The sequence below is a fragment of the Nematolebias whitei genome, chromosome 8 (genome assembly GCF_014905685.2).
Source record: "Nematolebias whitei isolate Nwh7 chromosome 8, NemWhi1, whole genome shotgun sequence".
Lineage (NCBI taxonomy): Eukaryota > Metazoa > Chordata > Actinopteri > Cyprinodontiformes > Rivulidae > Nematolebias > Nematolebias whitei.
The window spans coordinates 2704699-2726747 of NC_056505.1; the positions used below are offsets into that span (position 1 = coordinate 2704699).

The 22049-nt window shown below is 43.2% G+C and overlaps 2 protein-coding genes across 5 annotated transcripts in view; both read right to left on the reverse strand.

Annotated features, from left to right (window-relative positions):
- Nucleotides 1-283: 283 nt before the first annotated feature.
- Nucleotides 284-6608, reverse strand: tti2 (TELO2 interacting protein 2). 4 transcript variants are annotated; one of them, XM_037680122.1, is made up of 10 exons: nucleotides 6512-6608; nucleotides 4421-4922; nucleotides 4134-4297; nucleotides 3924-3981; nucleotides 3731-3859; nucleotides 3099-3191; nucleotides 2827-3020; nucleotides 1405-1548; nucleotides 1095-1254; nucleotides 284-549 (listed from the first exon to the last, which is right to left on the reverse strand). In XM_037680122.1, the coding sequence occupies exons 2-10, from the start codon at nucleotides 4919-4921 to the stop codon at nucleotides 430-432; spliced, it is 1563 nt and encodes a 520-aa protein (XP_037536050.1). In that variant the 5' UTR covers nucleotide 4922; nucleotides 6512-6608; the 3' UTR covers nucleotides 284-429. The 4 variants fall into 4 exon arrangements, with proteins under 4 accessions (XP_037536050.1, XP_037536051.1, XP_037536052.1 ...); XM_037680123.1 differs by having other exon boundaries at nucleotides 6537-6607; XM_037680124.1 differs by lacking the exon at nucleotides 2827-3020 and having other exon boundaries at nucleotides 1403-1548.
- A 6122-nt stretch (nucleotides 6609-12730) lies between these two features.
- Nucleotides 12731-22049, reverse strand: part of LOC119413112 (chromaffin granule amine transporter) — a 19874-nt gene continuing 10555 nt past the window's right edge. Inside the window, exons 7-17 of the mRNA XM_037680126.1 lie at nucleotides 20238-20330; nucleotides 20060-20149; nucleotides 19321-19364; nucleotides 18172-18232; nucleotides 17943-18038; nucleotides 17727-17805; nucleotides 15976-16027; nucleotides 15826-15889; nucleotides 15616-15735; nucleotides 15331-15464; nucleotides 12731-12841 (exon numbers count right to left, since the gene is read on the reverse strand). Of these exons, the coding sequence (XP_037536054.1) occupies nucleotides 12731-12841; nucleotides 15331-15464; nucleotides 15616-15735; nucleotides 15826-15889; nucleotides 15976-16027; nucleotides 17727-17805; nucleotides 17943-18038; nucleotides 18172-18232; nucleotides 19321-19364; nucleotides 20060-20149; nucleotides 20238-20330 (944 nt within the window). The remainder of the gene's footprint in view (nucleotides 12842-15330; nucleotides 15465-15615; nucleotides 15736-15825; nucleotides 15890-15975; nucleotides 16028-17726; nucleotides 17806-17942; nucleotides 18039-18171; nucleotides 18233-19320; nucleotides 19365-20059; nucleotides 20150-20237; nucleotides 20331-22049) is intronic.

Here is a 22049-nt window from a genome sequence, read left to right on the forward strand (position 1 = left end):
GCATGCTATTAGCTTAGCACAAAGACTGGAATCAAATGGAAACTGTTGGTATGCTTCAGGAAAGATGAAACCTCTAAAATGTGCATTCTTGTTTTGTTTTTTAATTTCAGTTTCCTGAAATAAACTTGTTTTCAGTAAATCGGTGATGTGACTGTCCCGAGTTCTTCTGGGCCATCAGCGCCACCGTCCGGAGACCGAAGAGAGTTACGCAGGACTAAACAGTCTGGACCAGCTGGTCCTGTTGCTTAGCAACACAAAGTGACAGCTCCGAGATAAATGACTGAAATCTGGACGGGTCAAAGAACAGAACCTTTAGAACCAGACCCAATCACACAATTAAAAAAAAACTAACAGTTCTGGTCCTGCAGGTCCACTGAGACGTGTCCACATCAGAACCACTGGGTCTGTGGTCAGTCCCCGTGGTTCTTCTCAAGAATCAGTTTGTCCCAGAGCTCCGCCTCCAGGTGTGACAGGTGACCTCTCTGCTGTTGCCAGGCAACCAAGAACCTCAGCGCCACAGCAGCTGTCGTCGACCCGCTGCAGGAGACGCTGATGGACAGAAACCACCGTTAGAACCGAGCCCAGAATTAAATCCAGTTTACAAACAAAACTTTTAATTTGAGGATTATTCTAAAGAAAACTTCATGAAATAAAAAAAAACTTTCTGCTTTTCAAACTTTGACTGAGGAAGCATTCAAAAGTGAGTTTAGACAACGGCGCCGCCTGCAGGTGGAGTCCACTTCGACCACACCTGGGGAAGCTGCAATCATCATCATCCTCACTCTTCAGAGGAGTCACATGATCAGGAAGCCAAACTCAAACTGCTTATTAAAAAAGCTTTCTCTACATTTTATTCTCTTATTTATTTTATCAGTGTTTAATAAGTTTTACTTTATATTTTCCACGTTTTTATGTTTTTTAATATTTATTGCATTTGTAAAACTGTATTTTTAATGACAATTGTCAATAAAACGTCAAAATGAACGCATCGTTTGAGGGTTTTTTTTCCGTTTTTGTCACTTTTGATTCTAAAGGTTTGATTGGCCGAGCCTCCCGAACAGGTACAGGAAGTGATGTGAAACCGGGCGACTCACCTGAACACGGCCGTGTGAACAGGCGTCCAGCAGGCGGATGGAGGCGGAGCTCTGATCCATCAGCTGCCGTCGCACCGGATCGCCGAGGCTGGAGTCTGACGAGACGTCGACCAGCAGACGCAACAAAGACGGCAGGAAGGCGTCGACGCGACGCTCCATCCTGAGGACAGAGGATTCAAACATCAAATGTTTTTATCTGCTCCATACATTCAGACTAAATATTAACTTTTATTTACAAAAATATTTAATTACTTTATATCCAATATTGACCTGAACAGAATGAAATAAACAACTTAGTGTGTGCTCACACCGTGGCCACGCCTCTCTGGTGGTTCTCTGCAGAACCTCCAGGATCTTCAGCCGGCTCGTCTCCTCCGGTGGATCTCTGACCTCCAGGTATCCCAGCACCACCCGCTCCACCCGCCGCAGGTGTCTGCACACAGACACGCCCATCCTGCGCATGACAAACAAACGCACCTGAGAGGCTGCTGTAAGCTCCAGGCTCATGTTCAGACTGAAGACAACATTTCTGCTCATTTGTTGAAAATTACACAAAATTAAAATAAAAAAAAACGTATTTTCCACCGTACACGTCACTTCGCTGTATAAGTTGCATCTATTACATGTCACCGCTGACGCGTCATGTTTGTTGCACGTCACCGCTGACAACCTGGAAATGTGGGCCGGTGGGCCAAAAGTCAATGGGCTGCCAAATGGCAGCCGCGGGGGCATGCATGGGAGGACTTTAACAAGAATTTAACAAGATTAACACTTAAAAACAATTATTTGTTTCCTCTAAATTATAGTAAAGGTGTGTCTCAGGTGAACTTTAACTTAATAAATGCACTTTGACGGTCAAATCAGCTGCATTTCTCCGGGGCGACGCAGCGAGATGCAGCTGATGTGACGGTTGCTCCAGGCGAGCTGGACGAAAGTGGCGGTCTAAGGCAAGCAAACTGTCATTAATAGCCACTTTTACCTATTACATGACACAACGGAATGCCATATGCTCGAGTGCCATCTAGTGGCTGAAAATGTTAGCGTTCAATATTCTCAGTCAGAATGAATGAAAACGATCATATTTCAGTCAAAAATCGGTTCATAAATATGGAAAAAGACAAATAAGTCACTTCGGCGTTTAAGTAAGAGGGAATGCAAATTATGCGGAAAAAACCTCGACTTATACAGCGAAAAATACGGTATATGTTTTTCTGTTAAAATGCCAGAAGGTAGCCAAACGCTAAAACAGTAGCTTAAAGTTAGAATATTAAAAAAATAAATAAAAATGTCCAAAACTCACAATTTACAACATTAACTAAAAGCTAAGATTAGCTAAGTGGTCACTAAAACTACAGCCAGCAAAACAGAAGCTAAAGTTAATACCACAGTAGCTAAAATCTCAAGTTTGCTAAACTGTGCCATTTAGATATCAAAACGGCTCAAACAGCTGAAAGTATGCTGAAGTAGTTTGATGCCAACAAACGAACAACAAACAAGAAAACTAAAGTTCTATGGACCTTTTCCCAGATTCTGAGGCATGTCGTGTAAAATCAGGGACCACGCAGCCGAAACCATTCAAAGTTGTTCAAAGATGGCGTCCAACTCCAGAGTTTGCACCAGAGTTTTACTAATTTTATTTACAAAAACATTTATAAATTGGTTTTATTTACGTTTTAGGAAGGAAATCAAATAGAACTTGTGTTTGGAACTCTGGAGTGAAAATTAAACGCACCTCTCCACATAGAGCGGCAGGGCCGAGACGTAAACACGTCGCAACGCCACCTTATGCTCCGCCTCCATGTGGGTCAGGACCAGACGCAGCACATCGTCATGGCGACAGGGCTTCCTGCGCGAGCAGGAGGGGCCGAGCGAAGAGGGGGGTTTCTCCAAAACGAGCAGCAAGTCGAGGAGACAGGAGAGGACGAGCTGCGGGGACGAAGAGGAGGAGGGAACACTAAGCATGTACAGTGTGTGTGTGTGTGTGTGTGTGTGTGTGTGTGTTACCTGGATGACAGCTGCTTCGCTCGTGTACAGGTGTTTGAACAGAGCCTGATACAGAACCTCCGCTCTGTTAAACTGACGAAGATCTGCAGCGGGCTGAAACACATCATCATCATCACATTTAGCCAGCTGCCTTCAGTTTTAGCTACACTTCTGCAACAATTAGCACGCCTTTTGCCATGTTTAGCTTGAAGTTATCCTTTAGCTGTGTTGAGCTTCTATTTACCATTTTGGTGATTTAGCATTCAGCTACTTCATTTAACTTTTTCAAAACTTTTGCCACCTGTTTCTAATTAGCTATTTATTACATTTACCTAGTCTGCTGCTACTTTTAGCTACTATTTTGATACCATTAGTTCCTAGCTACCCTTCTGGACCAATTAGCATGCCAGTTGAAACTTTTGGCTTTTAGCTAGCATTGTTCTATTATAAAACAACTTTTGTTACGTTCAACCTTTATCTGATTCTGCTTTTATTATTTATATATTATTTCCATGTTTACCTTTTAGCTACCATTCACTTTTAACTAGCTCTTTGCTACCTTTAGCCATTAGCTTCTTTTAGCTTGTGTGCTGCCTCTATTAGCATCATTCAGGACTCTCTGTTTTTGAACTCAAGCGTATAAAAGTTCTGACCGTGTTCAGCACGATGTGGTGCAGGCAGCGAACTCCCAGCATGCAGTTCTCCGGCTTGTAGTGGTCATTGAGCAGGAGGGAGGGGGGGAGGAGGAGGGGGAGGTGGGGGGACAGGAAGGGGCGGGTCACCTGTGAGAAATGGAGACGTGAGGATTACAGAAAGGTCTGAGTGAAGGTCAAAGGTCAAACTGACCTGCAGGAGGGTCCAAACAAACACCAGCTTCATGGCCTCACAGCGCTGCCACGAGTCCCTGTGACACAAACACCAGAACCAGACTTTACAACCCGGTTCTGAAAAACAGCATTTCCTGCTGCGTTTGGACCTCACATCCACAAACACAATTTTGAAAAGCATTTCCTAAACGAAGATTCTTTTAAACCAGCAGCGAGCTCAGAGTCTCACTTGGTGAGCTGAGGCTGCAGGAGGTCCAGGACTCCTCCCAGAATCCCTCTGTCTCCCATCAGGAGGTGGGCGGAGTCTGTCCAGCCGCCAGCCCTCAGCAGCGCCTCATGAAGGCGCCGAGCTGCTGTCCTGGAGGCGGCACTGGTCCACACCTGATCCTGCAGCTGAAACACAGGATGATGTCACAGTTTGGTCCTTCAGCCTGAAATCTGATTGGCTCAGCCTGACGAGTTGTCAGCATCAGCACCGACTCCAGCTACGGCATCACAAGACATTCGCTGCCTTACCTGAAAATGTGTGATGGAGAACACGCAGATGGGTGGAGCCACAATGAAGACTAACTTTGTCACTTTTCCTCTGGCCCTTCCCCCTTTGTCCCAGTGTTCCAGCAGTGCTGTGAGGGCGGAGCTTACTGCGGCGGCTTGACTTGGGACACTGCGATAGGCCTCAGCACTCAGAGAGCTGCTGTCGTTCTCACAGAGAGGAAGAGCTGCACAGCCAATCAGAGCGCTGATCACAGAGCTGTACGCCACCTGCAGCTCCTCCCACCCGCTGTTCTGATCATCTGGCGCCAGAGAGAACAGCCAATCAGGATCTGCTGCTTTAAAGAGCTGCGCCACTTGACCAATCAGGGAGCTGCTCTCAGAGGGTTTATCAGCTGCACCAATCAGCTTCTTCTGCAGCCAAGAGAGGAGCTCTGTGATTGGAGGAAGAGGGGGAGAGGGGTGGGGCTTCTCTGATGGTGACGAGGAAAGACGGAGGTCGTGAAGGAGAGATGAGAGGTCCATCCTGAGAAGGAGAGTGAATGAGAAGTGTTCTGTTTGAATGTATTAAAATAATCAAATTATTGTGAAGTAAAATCAGAAAAAAAATCAAAAAGTCAAATCTTAAAACAACGTGCAGCTGCAAACACTCGTATCTGTAAAACTGATTAAACTAGATTTATTTTTTAATAAACTAGAATTAATCTGGAGTTTTTCCTCCTCAGGGCACGGTCCTCTCAGTTTCTGTTCCTCTACACCTCGGACTTCAGGTCCAACTCTCAATCCTGCATCTGCAGAAGTTCTGGATGATCTGCCATTGTGGGCCGCACCACTGGTGACCAGTAAGGTGAGCACAGAGGTGTGGTGGACAGAACCAGCTGCAGCTCAACGCTGGACAAACTAAAGAGCTGCAGGTGGACCACAGGAAGAAGATCAGCCCCCCCAACCCTGTCAACATCAAGGGAACTGAGGTGGACACTGTGGACTGCTACAAGTACCTGGAGGTCCACCTGGACCATAAACTGGACTGACAGCTGACACCAACGCCTCTACAAGAAAGACAGGGTCGCCTTTTTCTTCTGAGGAGACTCAGGTCCTTTAACATCTGCAGGACCATGCTGCAGATGTTTTACCGCTCGGTGGTCTCCAGCGTCTTCTTCTACGTTGTGGTGTGCTGGAGCAGCAGGGTGAAGAAAGCTGAAGCCAACAGACTCTGTGAACTCGTCAGGAGCTGGTTCAGTTCTGGGAGTGGACCTGCAGTCTCTGAGCAGAGGATGCTGAGGAACCTGCTCCAGATCCTGAACAACACGTCACCCCCCCCCCCTGCATGACACCCTGGACTCTTCCTGCAGCACCTTCAGTCGTAGACTGAGACCAGGAGGTGCTCACAGAACATCACAGGAAGTCCTTCAAACTGTTAAACTCCGCCCCCTTTCTGCACAATAAAATTAATCTGCACCAAAATAAACTCTTTCATGTTTCTGTCTGCACTGATCTGTTTTAGAACTAAATTAATTGCTGGTACGTTTTATATTCTCAGTTATTTTTATAACTTGTGATTACTTGTGCATGTTCCTTTGTACTGAAACTCTGGCACAACAATTTCCTGCGGGGTCTATGTTCTATAGTTCTATGTTTTGTAGTTCTATGTTTTGTACAGGCAGCCATCTTGAACTAGGTTGGTTTTAAAAGTTTCTTTCATCCAATGATTACTGTCAGACATTTTCCATAAAACTCATCCAGTAATTCATGACATATTTTGCTAACAGAGAGAGAGGGATAAAACATGGCTGAGAAACAAAACCGTCCGCTTTTAGTAACAAAGTAAACATTTAAAGAAGAAACAGTTTCTGACTCAAACTGTTTGTTTTGTGCCTCCATTAAATTTCAGACGCTGGTTTCCAGCAACCTTTGCTCCTTGACAAACCAGGGACTAAAAACTAAACTTTTCAGACAATAATAATAACAATAATGTAAACAACAACAAGCTGCTGTCAGTCACAAACAGCTGACTTGTGTTTAACTGCATGAATCACGTTTGTTTTAAATACGATTATCTCCTGCTGTTTGTTCCCGCTTCTGTTATTTTATTAGTTATTTAATTTGTTTTCTCACGTGCTGTTTGATTAAACGAGCCCACCGAACAGTCTCGTGCAGCCCGGGTCGACCCTGACACCAGCCGTTCCTCCGCTCAGGCCCGACCTGCTTCGTCTCCGCCAGACTCCGTTCAAATTGTGTTGAATTTTAAAACCATCGCTACAGTCCGGCGCATTTAACAAGGCGGACCGGGTGCTTCCGCTAAAATCTTCCGGTTGGGTACAAACTCGTTACCGCCACCTGCTGTTCCGCAAACAAATGACCGTTTCTTTTCCCGCGGATTCTGGAGAACTGACTGACTGCTTATCGCCCGTCTGTCGGTGGCGGCGGGCAGTTATGTTTTTGTTCACTTGTAAGTTTGTTAGCTAAATATCTCACTGAGCGAATTTTAATGAAACTTTGAGAAGGTAATATCTGGATAGTTAGGATCGGTCCACCTGTTGATTCAGATTCAAGATGGCCGACGTTAAGTTTATTTATTTATTTATTTATTTATTTAAATTTTATTTATTTATTTATTTTTGACAATAGAACAATACAAAACATAAAAAAACATACAAAACTAATGGCAATGACCTTTTCACATTTAACATTCTTTCCAGATAAAATATTTTAAATAATCCTCCTAACTAATAGTAATATATTGGTTTAACAACAAGAAACAACTGAACTGGAGAAAAAGAACAAAAAATAAATAAATAAAAACAAGCCCAAACAAACAAACAACAAAAAACAAAGTAAAATAAAGAATTAAAAGCAAAGATAAAAATAAAACCTGGGGTTTATAGCAAATTAAATTCTAATTGAGAAAAGTTTGATTGCAGGGGCTGTATTATTATTTTTTTTAAAGTTATACAAAATAATAAAAACTCATTTTTTAAGCTTTTACAATTAAAAGAGATTTTGTAAAACGACATTTATGAATGCAATATTTGGTAAGCACTAATATTTATCAAATACTCAACTTTTTTTAATTCCTTATTGAATTTGTAAATTTGATCCCTTTCCAGGAAAAATAATGGATTTGAAGAGACTTGGATATAAACAGTTATGTATTTCCTTCCAAAGATTATTTACAATCTCACACTCATAAACAAATGTTCTGTTGATTCCAACGATGATTTATAAAAATAACATTCTTCCATTTGAACATTCTTTTAATGAATTCCTGTGAAGGGTAAATTTTATTTACAATGTTAAAGTGGATTTCTTTAAATTTAGGAGGGATTGGATATTTAAAAAATTTAGTTAAATTCAGTTTATTTCTATAGAGCAAAATCACACCAAAGTTTTGATTGATCGAATTTCTTGTTTGTTAAAGTTTTTTAAGTAATATGTTCTTTTAGACCTCGTCCATTACGAGTGTTCTCAAAACTGTTATTGCACTTTTTGTCTACAAAGTTTATGTCATTGATTATTATTTTATGCAATCTATGGGTTGTGGTCTGATCTAAGTTATTCCTGATTAAATTAATCATAGCTCTTGGAATATTATCAACCACATTTCTGTAATCCTCAGGGGTACAGATTATTTTATATTTATTACTAAATTCCTCATATTTTAACAAATCCCCTTTATCATATGAACAATAGACCCAATTTGTTTTTCCATCCTTCCATGAACATTATGTTCTTCTCCTCAGAATCACCTGCTGCTCCACAATGGGACATTATGTGGACTAAAGTTATGCTGCTCAAACATTTTCCAGTAGAACAGGAAATGAAAGGCCGAGAGTTTCACGGGTAACTTCCTCAAAGTCACATTTCAAAAGTACATCTGTGCCACACAGTTTCCCAAACGCAGTTAGGTAAAGCAAACCAAATGTCTGCTCCTTCTCAGGAATGACTGGAGCCATCTTAGCTTCAGTCCATTCATGGTTTCAAAACCAGTCACTTTTATTCCTCCCTCATAACTTTTAATCACGTCTGCTTCTCTGATATTATAAAGTTTATTCTTGTTGAAAATTAAGGTGTGCATTTCTTTTATGGTTTTGTTGGAAAGGGGTAAAGCATAACTGGGATATATTAGTCTGGAGATAAATTCAGTTTTTGTCAATAACGATGTTCCAAATGGCCGAAGGTAAGTTACCCTAAAACCTCTGAACTGATTCAGTCGTCTTTACAAAAACGTGACTGAACTGAGTGTGGTAGTAGCTGAGAGTGATCAGCAACACATCCTCTGAGCTCCATGCAGCATATTACACAAAACCTTTATTAACATTTATTACCATAAAACACTTATTAATAGTTGTCATTAATCATTTTTGTCTGTTAGTAAAATATCTCAGGAACCACCAGTCCAACTTTATTTTTAATTTTTTCGGCTGCTCCTTCTTCGGGGTCTCCACAGTGAACTAACCCCACGGTGAACTAACTCTACAGTGAACTAACTCTACAGTGAACTAACTCTACAGTGAACTAACTCCACAGTGAACTAACTCTACAGTGAACTACCTCCACGGTGAACTAACTCCACGGTGAACTAACTCCACGGTGAACTAACTCCACTGTGAACTAACTCCACTGTGAACTAACTCCACTGTGAACTAACTCCACGGTGACCTAACTCCACTGTGAACTAACTCCACAGTGAACTAACTCCACAGTGAACTAACTCCACAGTGAACTAACTCCACAGTGAACTAACTCCACAGTGAACTATCTCCACAGTGAACTAACTCCACAGTGAACTAACTCCACGGTGAACTAACTCCACAGTGAACTAACTCCACTGTGAACTAACTCCACTGTGAACTAACTCCACTGTGAACTAACTCCACAGTGAACTAACTCCACGGTGAACTAACTCCGCGGTGACCTAACTCCACGGTGAACTAACTCCACGGTGAACTAACTCCACGGTGAAATAACTCCACAATGAACTAACTCCACGGTGAAATAACTCCGCGGTGAACTAACTCCACGGTGAACTAACACCACGGTGACCTAACTCCACAGTGAACTAACTCTGCGGTGAACTAACTCCGCGGTGAACTAACTCCACGGTGAACTAACTCCACAGTGAAATAACTCCACAGTGAACTAACTCCACGGTGAAATAACTCCACAGTGAACTAACTCCACGGTGAAATAACTCCACAGTGAACTAACTCCACGGTGAAATAACTCCACAGTGAACTAACTCCACAGACCACTGAGCTCCCACAGCCCTCCGTGTGGAGCAGAGTATCTCGGGAGCAGATGGTGGGAGTTAAAGGCCTTGCTCAAGGGCCCAGATTGAGGCAAACGAGGGTGGAGGCAGGTGTTTCACCTTTCCCACCCACTTTTTGATGCTGTTGGTCCAGGGAATCAAACTGGCAACCTTCCAATCACAGGCCCACCTTCTCTAACCTCTGCACCACCACTACCCCACCGGTCCAACTTTAATGAAGCTCATAAAACGTAATCAATCGATGCACGTCTACAACTGTTTATCTTGAATCAAGATGCAAGATGGCTGCCACAGCTAAGCAACATTAGCAATATAAAATGTCTCTAACTTCAGTTTACAGATGCTGAGACTCAGACGGTGTGGTAGTAGCTGACAGTCGACCTCCACGCCCTCTGAGCAGTAACACATCTTGTGACATGTGGCTGTGGCGGCCATCTTGACTAAAACTGTCATTGAAGGTGGTGGACGGTGTGTTTTAAAAAATGTTTTTACCAGTTTTATTTATAAAAGTAGTCTTCACAAACAGAGTCACCGAGTTAAAACTTTACGACTTCTCTGTCCTTGATGTTTCTAAAAGTCCTGCAGCTCAAAATATTTTCAGCTTCCACTGGATTTCATTTGTCGGGCCGGGGTTAGATGAACCCGGTTTAATCTGCAGAAATTTAAGGCTCAGCCAAACGTAAGCTGGAGATTTATCCTCTGAATTCCTTCGGCTGCGCGTCTGATGGGTTCGTTTGTAAAATAAAGACAATTGAATTAAAAAAGACCTTTAAAGTAATAAAAAGGCCGACGGCTCCTCATAAAACGTGATCACTCCTGAGCCGGCCTGTCTGCGCACGTCGGCTCAGTGTGCACGACATCACAAGGATGTGTGTGTCTGTGGGGATATTAGCAGCAGATTAAAGCCACGACACACTTTTAAATGATTTCTAACCTCTTATTAGACGAACATGAGCGTCAGAGATTCAGGTCCAAAGACTGGAGTGTTTCCTGCCTGTGCACACAGAACCACATCAGAGCTCCGACACAAAGGACACAAACGCCTTTGAAGGTTCTGCAGGGGTTCTTCAGGTTTCAAAGCAGGAGGAAATGTTCTGAAGCTGCTGTGATCTGCTGTCAGAGGATGTTATTAACACGCCGTTAAATATTCACAGGGGCAGTTTGTTCCATCTGAGCCGAACTGTGACACTAAACTGTTTCATTCATAAATGTTGACTTTTCATCCAGAGCCGTCTTCACTCTGGGTCCGTCTGTTGTTCTGGACAGAAGAGAGCTTCATTCTGAAATGTGATGAAACTGAGTCCAGGTTTAATAACAGCAGCGGTTTGTGAAACGATTCTTGAGCTTTTCATCTACTTCCTGTTTACCTTTCCATCTGAAGGAGCTCCTGTCCCGTTTATCTCCTCCTCCGAGGAAGAACCGAGCCGACAGGAAATTAAAGAGCAGATAAGAAGCGTCCTGAAGCACGGCGAGCAGCTTCACACATCACAGAGGCTGATTCACTTCAGCTCAACACCTGAACATCAACAGGTAAACACCGCTGGGCTGCAACATCTCAACACTTTGCTTTCAAACTGAAGAATAAACCCACGGACGTTCTGTCAGAACACAGTATGTACTGGGAGGACTCTCAGCTACTACCACATTAAATCTTTTGTTCTGGTGATGGACCGACTATGAGGTCAGGCAGGAATCCCCGTGGACGATGATGTGTGCAGATGATATTGTGATCTGTGGTGAGAACAAGGAACAGGTGGAAGAGAACTTGGAGAGGTGGAGGTATGCACTTGAAAGAAGAGGAATGAAAGTCAGTCGTAGTAAGACAGAGTCCATGTGTGCATGAGAGGGAGGAGGTGGAACAGTGAGGCTACAAGGAGCAGAGGTCACAAAGGTGCAGGACTTCAAGGACTTGGGGTCCACTGTCCAGGAACATGGGGAGTGTGGTGAAGAGGTGAAGAAGAGAGTCCAGGCAGGATGGAGTGGATGGAGAAAAGTTTCAGGAGTGATTTGAGACAAAAGGGTGTCAGCAAAGGTCAAAGTTTACAAGACAGTGGTGAGACCAGCTATGTTGTATGGTCTGGAGACAGAGACATGGACAAAAAGACAGGAGACAGAGACATGGACAAAAAGACAGGAGACAGAACTGGAAGTGTCAGAAATGAAGATGTTGAGGTTCTCCTTAGGAGAGACAAGGATGGAGAAGATCAGGAATGAGATGATCAGAGGTACAGCACAGGTTGAACACCTGGGAGATAAAGTTAGAGAGGACACACTGAGATGGTTTGGACATGTCCAGAGGAGGGACAGTGGTTTGGACATGTCCAGAGGAGGGACAGTGGGTATGTTGGTAGAAGGATGTTAGAAATGCAGCTGCAGGAAAAAGACAAAGAGGAGACATATGGATGCAGTTAGAGAGGACATGGAGGTAGTTGGAGTGAGGACAGAGGACACAGAGGACAGAGTGAGACGGAGGATGAGGACTCTTTGTGGAGACGCCTAAAGAGGAAACAGCTGAAGGAAGAATTGTTAAACTGATTAGACTCGTTGCTGTGAGTCACCTTCAATGAATTCTGCAAATTTTGGAAAAACTGTCCTTAAAATTAATGAAACTTCGTTTGATCTTTTAGATCCCGACCTCCATCTGGACATTTAGGGATCCTTTCTTCAGGAGGTGCAGATAAGAATTAGCCCGACACAGTGATTTCCTTTGGCTGATTAATATTTGCAACATCTTTTTAAAATAACCGGTTTCTGACTTTATGAACCCATAAAGTGACGATAAAATGTCTCGGACTGTGTCTGAGAGAGCTTCAGGTCAAAAATGACAAAAAACATGAATCCTGCTCAAGAGTTGGTTCTTTGGTTTCTTTTTGGACGGGCTGGTCAAACTGAACATGCATGTACATAACACGTATTCAGAAAATGGGCGGGGCTTCGTAAACATCAGCTGAAGATAATCAGACATCTTTTAAAGGAATTTGCATCATTCACATTAACGACTGTAAACCTGCAGCGATAAACAAATCTGTTGACAAACAACAACACGAGCACACGGAGCCTTCGTGTCACTCTTCGGTCTCTTCTTCTTCACTGTAGTCGCTCAGAGGAAACTCACGACTCTCCTTGTGGGTGTTGTAGTTTTTCCTGTGCATCACACACTCCTGGTCGATGATCGCCTGCAACAAACACGACGGAGAATGAATTCAGCTCCGCGCTGTTTTCATCTTTATATCATTTAATCAAAGAACGTTTCAGACGATTTCAAGTTCGACAGAGAAAATGTCAAATCTGAACTGTTGCTGGAACTCATGGATTTTTTTTTTTTGACAAAACAGCTGAACGTCATCTGCATAGATTGTTGTTATCATCGTCCACCAGCCGAAACGTGATGGCAGGTGATACTTTCAGTAAATAATGTCTGGACGTAGGTCAACAACTAACGAAGCTTTGGAGTCAACTCAATTCAAGATGGCTGCCACAGCTGCTTGAACTTCAAGACACAAAAACAACTATAATTCAATTCTACACATCTGAAGTGTGCTGTTAGTAGCTGAGAGTAATGTCCAACATAATTTATTGACATTACTGATCTACACAAGCCTTTTGTTAAAATTTTACTCATAACTCTTTAGAGTCAACTGTGTCTGTCTGTTAGCAAAATATCTAATGAACCACTGGACAGACTTAAATTAAACTTTCAGAAGTTTATCTCTATAAATTTCTACAACTGATTGATATTTAGAGTCAGCTCAAATCAAGATGGCCCCCACAGCTAATCCACGTTGGTCAACACAAAAATGACTATTCCTCAGTTATTTTTACAGACACGGCGAATATTTGATGTGAGATTGTGCATCACTTTTTAAAAAAGCTTTACTAAAATAACTACAGGTCTGTTGTGATGAGCTCAGCCTGAAACGCTGGCATGAAAGCAGCGGGTGATATGCATTCCTTCCAGAAATGTTGTCTTTAGTTATAACTTATCCGTATTATTATAGTCATGTAAAAGGTGAAGATTGTGAAAATAGAACAACAAGAGTCCTAAAGCGGATCCATGAGGAACATCACAGCTAAGCTTTGATGTGTTAAATTATTCAAAGAGATGTTTGAAAATTAAAAAACTAAACAAAGAGCCAGAAGATGAAATCAAACTTCAAATCTCGTATCGTGTTCAACGTGTTTGTGAGAAATTCATACAGAAATCAGTGCAACGTTAAATAAGTCCATCCGACCCGCGGGTCGAAGAATTAACATGAACAAAGTCGTGGCTTTGGACCGGACCGGACCTCTCCACCAAGTTTCTTAAAACTCTGCAGATAACTTTGGTGGAATCTTAAAAACAGGCAGAACTTAAAGTACACAGTCAGCAGCATGTAACCAGCCGGTACCAAACTGGAGGTTCTGTGGACTTGTTGTCCTCAGCAGTGAGACAGTATGAAGAGAAACCACGAGGACCACGCGTCCTGGATGATTCACCTGCAGCTTTGAAGGACGCCACCTCTGATCTGTGATCAGGTTCATCGTTGTGTAATGACTCCACAAACACACACTTTGGTCTCCACATCACAAGAACACACTTCCTGCTCATGTGCCGGGCCGGGCCGCCATGCTCGCTGTGAGTCTGAGCTGATTCCATCAGCCGCAGCAGAGCGACGACGACAACAACAACAACAACAACAACTGAAGAGGCTGATTGTTTGTTTAAGCATCTGTTCAGGAAACATGAGAAGGTGAGGCGGTGGCGTCACCTGAGCCGACCAATCACAGCAGCTGCAGAGGGTTTAACCACAAAAAACAAACAGTCTTTAACTGGACCGTTGCAGCTCATTGGTTCGGTTCTTTCTGACCCGTTCTGTTGTACATCAGCTGCTGTGTTTGGGATCACAGTTCTGTTGGACCCAGTTTGGTCCAAGCTTCAGCTGTTGGACAGATGGACTTGTTTGACTCCAGAACCATTTGGTCTCCAGTGGAGTTCTGGTCCACTCAGGGACTGACAGGAGTCCAAACCATCAGCCCTCCATCACCGTGCTGACAGCTGGGAGGAGCTGCTTGTTCTGATCAGAGACTGTTTTGAACTAGAACTCTGACCAGAACCCAGAACGTGAAGCTGGAACAGGTTTGACTTTCCCGTCAGTTCATGTTTTAAGCTCCGCCCCCTCCACATAAACAAACTGGCCTTGGTTAAATAAAATCATTCCTCTCAGATTGTTGTTCAGTTTTTACCTTCAGTGATCAAATTTTCATTTTTATTTTAGCTGTAATTAGCCATTTGAAGCTTAAAAGAAAGGTCATGTGACACCATGATAGTGCACAGTGGAGTGGGCGGGGCTTAGAAAAACACATCATTAGTGACTCTGGTTCCAAAAATACAACATGGCAGCTTTTGTCAACGTGCTGGCTTCAACTCCCAGCGCTGGAACACCTGGTCTAAAACAAAAAGTCTGTTCATCTCCAAGCACGCTGCCAAGTTGAGCTGCCACGTCGTTTTTAGACAGAAGAGGCTCCAAACAATCCATGACCTTTGACCTGCTGAGGCCGGTAGAGCCTGAGATGTTAATATTTCCTTCTTTACATCTGATGAAGTCCTTGAGAACACAGAATCTGCCCAACTTTGATGTTGAAACAACCTGAAGCTGACCTGCTTCATCTCGTGTGCAGTATTTACCATTTTCTCCTCTCGGACAGCCGGGTTACGCAACAGGAAGCAGAGCGGAGCGTACAGGATGTTGATCACTCCGATGAACACCATGAGCCAAGGGAAGCCCACTGCCTGGACCAGAGCGCCCCCTGTGGACGGCCCTGAAACAACAGAGAGGATTTTCATTTTATTATTAAACCAGTTTACAAAATTTACTCCACTTCATGTTTAGTGTTTTATTTTTAATGAGGACCACAGTTCCCATCAGCTTCAGATGTCTTTTGTCCCTCCTTCAGTGGTTTTGTGTGTTACCTATAGCGAAGCCCATGCACAGCGCCACGTCAGCGATGGCGTACACGCTGCCGTACACAGAGGCGTGGCGGATGTCCACAAGGTAACCCATGATGGCCATCATGGAAGAGTCCACCATACCTGAAACACAAACATCGTCACAGGTTCACACGTGGAACACGTCTAAAAACGCCAAACTTTAAAAAAAATCAGTTAATGAGCAAAATTCACCGATGGCGAAGCCCAGTCCTCCGTTTGGCCCAATCAGACCGTAGATACTGGTGGCAAAAGGAACCTGAACCAAAGAAACAAACAGGTGGATGGATGATGATGGATGAAGGATGGATGGATGATGGATGGATGATGGACGGATGAACTCACACACAGCAGACTGATGCCGACGATGAACATCCCCAACATGGAGCACAGCCACCTGCAGACACACGAACATCTTCAGGTTCTACCAGCTGCTGGTTCACAAGAAACCTGCAGGATCAGGTCTGAGCAGGATCAGGTCTGATCAAGGTCAGGTCTGAGCAGGACCCTGGATTCCACTTTCCACTAGGGCTGGGGGATATATCGAATATACTTGATGTATTGAGATTTTCTCTATTTACGATGGTTTAAATGGCTCTATCTCAACCATCGAGTATTACTAGACAGGAAATACGTGTAGTTCTTTTTCTCCCGCCTGCGCCTCCAACTTCACACAGCCCCTCCTTCTCCCTCTCTAAATACTAACTCAGCCCCCACCTGGGCACGCTACCCTCACTTCCTGCTTCTCCAGGTGGGGGGCGGGGGGAGGAGTTAACACAACAAGTAAACACGGGAGATATGAAGAGCAGCTTAGCTGCTGAGCAGAAAGAAAAACAATGGCTGTTATTTGGAGATGGTTTGGCTTTAACTTGTCAGATGAGCAGCAGAAAAATGTTTTCTGTAGACGATGCCGAAAACAAGTCCCAAATAAAAGGTCGGCACTACGAATCTTTTCCACCATTTAAAACAGCATTATCAAGTTATAAGCTGCAGCTCCGACTGTGTTTTCAGCCTCCTTCCCTGAAACAAACCACGGTATAAAATTAATTTAGCTGTGCTGTGACTTATGAGAGGAACAGAGAGCTGCCGCAACATCAATAAATCAGCAGCTTTTATCGTTGAAGACACGGTCCCAGTCTCAGCCGTGGAACAAGACGGCTAAAGTTAGCCGTCTTGTTAGCCACTAAGGACCGTGTCTTCAGTGATAAAAGCTGCTGATTTATTGATGTGGTGCTGCTTCACACACGCTTACTAACGTTGTGAAGGCGGCGCAGCTGAACAGGATTATTATTTAATATATTTAAATAGGTTATTTTTTTAGACATTTAGTAGAGTTACAGCTGGTTGTTAATAAATGTGCCTGTGTGACAACTGGGACAAACTTTAACTCAGAAATATATTTTTGTTACTTTGTGGGAAGAAAGAAATATTGATTCATTCAACATTTATTTCTACAGGTTAGTCTCACGGAGCCATGGGACTCATTTACAAGAGAGACACGTTTTAACAAAGAGTGATGACAACAGTTGACAATCATAAAAGTGTAAAATTGAAAAAATAAATGGACGAAAATGATTAAAAAACAAAACAAAAACAGCTACATTATAAAGCGATGTAAAATAAAAACAGGAACATGTCTGCGTTGGCTTGTGCCATGAACTTAGCAGATGTTTGAATATCGAGATATATTGTATATCACGATTTATATTAAAAATATCGATTAATTTTGGTTCATATTGCCCAGCCCTACTTTCCACCAGAGTTAATCTGCTTCTTTCCCACATGGACAGACCCTCATGAAACCACTTCCTGTAAACCCCATCAGATTTTAACTGCAGAGAAGCTTAAAAACGAGACCTGGGGATGGAAGAGTCTTAATTTAAACTGTTTCCAGTAAAATGTTTAGTCAGAGAAAGTTCTGAACACTGATTCAAACTTCTGTTTGCTTTTGTTATTTTGACTTTTTGTTCTATCTGACTGTTGTGTCTCATTTATTGTGTTTCGTCTCGGCTCTTCCAAACAGCAGCTTTAACGAACGAGTAAAAGTGACCAACAAGTTCTTCTTCAACGGGAGCAGAGAAAACAAACCCACTGACCGTCCCATCTTATTGGCCAGAACTCCGAACAGGTTGGTTCCGATCAGGTACGAGATGCTGGCAGGAAGGAAGGCCATACCTGCAACGCACACCGAGCTGTTCAACCACGCGACAGAAAGGACCACCTTCAGGGATCCAAGCTTCAATTCTTTACATTTTAGTTTTTTTACTCTCCTAACTTGTCTGATCAGGGTTCGGATCAGAAGTGGATCGTACCAAGTTGCCATTTCGGGGAGCACATGGTCTGCATCATCCAGATGGGCAGAGTCGGCTCCAGGATGGCGACGCCCATGTTGGCGAAGCAGAGAGATCCTGCAGACAGAAGAACAGATGGACTCTGATGAAGAACGCTCTGATGGTCCACAGAACTCAGATCTCCACAACCCTAGAACATGAATTTATTTGGGTTAAAACGAGATGTTCAAGGAGAGCCGAAGCTGCTTACCTGCACTGATGAGGATGTACGGATCTTTCAGCAGAGTCAGTAAAGGTGTTCCCTCCACACTCTGAAACACAAAGAGAGCTGAAACTGGCCGTCGTGGGTCTGAACTAACAAACCAGAACTGTCGGAACTGAGGCCTTCAGAAATCTGACACCTTGAGTAAAGATGAAGGTTAGAAGTCACGAGGACTTGGACTGGTTGTAAGCAAAAAGTGTGAAAGTTTTCCACATGTGGCACTTGTTTGTGCAAATATAAGTTCTGTTAAGTTCTGTTATGGTCTAAAAGATGCTGTGTATGAAGATGAAGCTAGAGATCTTCTGCTTGGGTCAACCTGACCCAGGAGTTTGAACAGAACAAGGTTCTTGTCAAGGGCTGTCCCTGGTCTCCGATCCTGTTTGTGGTGTTCATGGACAGGATGTCAAGGTCCAGTCATTGAGAGGAGGGGGTCTGGTTTGAGAACTTCAGGGTCTCGTCTCTGCTTTATGCAGATGATGTGGTTGTGTCTTCAGGCCAGGACCTTCAGCGTGCACTGGGGCAGTTCACAGCCGAGTGTGAAGCAGCTGTAAGGAGTCATGGTTCTCTTCAGGTCGGAGGAGTGTCAGTGGGCGTCTCGTCCCTGAGTGATGGATGGAGCAGGAGATGGATCAACGGAGAGAGGTCTTGTCCTCAGTAATGAGGCTGTTGCTCCAGTCGACCGTGATGAATGAATAGTTGAAAGGTAAAGCTCTGTATTTCCTGGTCTGTCTACATTCCAGTCCTCACCTGTGGTCATGAGGTATGAAATCCTGGGGGACAACTCAACTCGCTGGGGGGATTGTATGTCTTCTCTGGCCTGGGAACTCCCAGGGGTCTTCCAGGAGGAGCAACCCAACGGGTAGGAGAGGGAAATGTTAAGAAATATCTACTGTGTATAACAAACACGTTCCAAAAGGTCAGAGAAATGTCCCACCATGGTAGAAAACCACCTGTTGTCACCCTGGATTTAGATTTTGTTGTTGCTCATTGCTTTTGTGTTGATAAAATCCAGGTTGCTGTCACACCTGAGACTTTCCTTTTAACTGATCAGAAAAGACTGGATCAGGAGTTTTAGGCTGGACTCTGCTCTGAGGGACATTTCAACAACAGAAGCAACATAATTTAATTTGGACTCACCCCAGGAGAGATCTTTGAGGGCTGCAGGATGCACAGCTGCAACACTGCAACACAAACACAGGTAAGACCAACACCACTGATGCACTCACCTCCACCTGCAGGGGGCAGCACTGAGTCTGAGGCCCCGTCCGGATGAGAACGGTTTATTTTTGTGCTGTTTCAAAAAATATCCTTTAAACATTGCTGCATTTCTACAAATGACTTCATCCACACTTAAATATCTAAAACAACTGAGGTAGGACCTCCATAATGAAGGTACAGAAGAGACTCTGACTTCAAAAATACAACATGGCTTCTTCTCCAAGCTTCTTTGACTTCACTTGTAATCAATGGGAAAAGGCAAAGATTCTTCATCCAACTTTGAAATGTCCATGGTCGAGATACGTGCACATAGTGGACGCTTTTCAGTCTTCCATCCATTTAGGGATGGCTGGAGGGAGTTTTCCTGTAATGTTATATTCACACCTGCCATTTTCCTACATCTCCCAACTATTTTTAAATGTGTACTTGATGTATGCGGTAGATTTTATTCTGATACATTTATTTTTGTGTGTTGTTGACAGTTAAATAAAGTGATAAAAAGGTTGGCTGTCAACATAAACAACATAAAAACACAAAACTCTTTTTTCCAGAGCCCAGGTTTCAAAAAGATCATTTACGGGCTTCTAAAAGGCTGTTTCCATGTGGATGCAAAGCGTATTCACAAATGTGGATGGGGCCTGGATCTTTCACTCCTTACCTCCATCAAACACAGCCAGGAAGGCCAGGATCAGAAAGGGGGCGCTCTTCCCCACAAACTCGTACATTACGCTGCCAAACGGGGCTCCAACTGGAACAACAAACACAGTCAGGAACATTTTCACAGAGAAATGTTTCGTTCCACATCTAGCACCACTACAGACTGTGGTCGTTCTCACTTAGGACTCCCATCGCCAGCCCCCCCAAGGCGATGCCCATGGCGACTCCTCGCTCCTCATCATTGGTATACACGCTGGCCAACATGCCAAGACCTAAACACACGAACACACCAAGATTGAGCATTAGTTTGTTACCTTGCAGGTGAGTTCCACGTTCACCACCTAAACGCTTCCTGTATTGTCCCAAATGTCTTAATCAAATCTAATTTTAAACTGTTTATAATTGAATAATTGTTAACTGGTGTTATTAACTGTTATTATATATGCTTCCATTAGGTAAAGTTATTAAACAGCATAAATGTTCATTGTTATGCTGATGATACACAGTTATATTTGTCCATAAAACCCAATGAATCCAATCAGCTACTTAGACTACAAGCATGTCTTAAAGACATAAAAACATGGATGACACTAAATTTTCTACTTTTGAACTCAGACAAGACTGAGGTTTTAGTTTTTGGACCTGAGCACCTTAGGAATAGACCTCGCATCTTTTCACTTCCTCTGGATGGCATTCATTTGGATTCCAGTTCTAAAGTTAAAAACCTTGGTGGTATTTTTGATCAGTATGTCTTTTATGTCTGCTCACTGAGATCAGCTCTACCAACTGCACCACTGTACTGCCATGTCTTTTATCCCCCACAATAAAAACGTTACTAGAACCACCTTCTTCCACCTGCGTAATGTAGTAATGTAGGGACAGCTTTCGCTGTAACATACTACTAATTAATTATTCTTAAAGCTAGTTCAAGCACAAAGAATATTAATTGTTTAATTAACACGGATTCTTTCTTTTTCGAGTTAAATTTCTTCCATGTGACCAAGATAACTTGAGAGTGGAGTTTTAATCAGTGACATGAGACGTAATTTATCTTTGACCCATCAGAATAAATGCGGTCATTTATTAAAAAGAATCAAAATTTAACATCAAATGTACACTTGATTTGCTGATCTGTTTCTGATTAATACACTTGGCACGATTTACTAAACAAGACAACAGAAGATTACTGATTGAGACTGATTCATCTCTGAAGGCATCTAGCTTGATTTACTGGCGAATAGAAATTTAAAGAGAAGGAGAATAGAAGTTTAAAGAATTAAAGAGGAGGTTTAGATGGATGAGGGAAGATGTGTTGAACCAGAAAATGGCACCTTTCCTCCAACACCAGCTCAGCCCGTGGTACACTCAGGGCATGCAACGACTTGTTACCTTGCAGAGGATACATCAGCTCCGGAACAGAGGTCCATTGGCACGCTACCTTTTCAGCGTCTCCGGTCAGGGTGGCTGAGAATCTTTAGAAGTAGTTCCATATGCTCCGATCAACAGAATAAGCTTCCTCCGAAGTTGAGAGCATGTACTGCTCGGGGTGAGTCACAGCGAGGCAGCTGGGACTCCGCTGAAATGGAGGGACCATTGGCACATGGTCCAATCCATCAGCTATTTAGTTCACTTTCAGTAAGAACTGAAAGTTCCTGTATGACTCGCCATCAGACTGAGTCTCATCTTCGACTGAAAGTTCCAGGAAGATTGGAAAGACTGGGAAAACTGGAAAGATTTGGAAGACTGAATAGTTCCAAGAAGTGATGACTTTTAAAGGGTATCCACTTCCTGTCACTTGGTACTTCCTGATTGGTTGAAACAACCAGCAGGGGTGTAGTTTTAGTGATGTCAGAGGGTTATTAGAAGTCAGCAGACAGCAGAAATGTTTTAAGAACGGTTAGTACAGACAGAGAAATATTTTGAAGAAATGAGAGACAGCAGGTGCTATCAGGTTTATACAACGTCGACCCCCAATGTAGCAGACCAAGGAA

Bases quoted from the DNA above. Each gene is read 5' to 3' on its own strand.
- tti2 (XM_037680122.1), bottom strand. From the start codon at position 4,921: ATGGACCTCTCATCTCTCCTTCACGACCTCCGTCTTTCCTCGTCACCA. The intron at 3,982-4,133 runs GTGAGACTCTGA...TTTGTGTCACAG, and splicing joins CTGCAGCCTCAGCTCACCAA to GGACTCGTGGCAGCGCTGTG. The intron at 3,021-3,098 runs GTAACACACACA...TCGTCCCCGCAG, and splicing joins GCGAAGCAGCTGTCATCCAG to CTCGTCCTCTCCTGTCTCCT.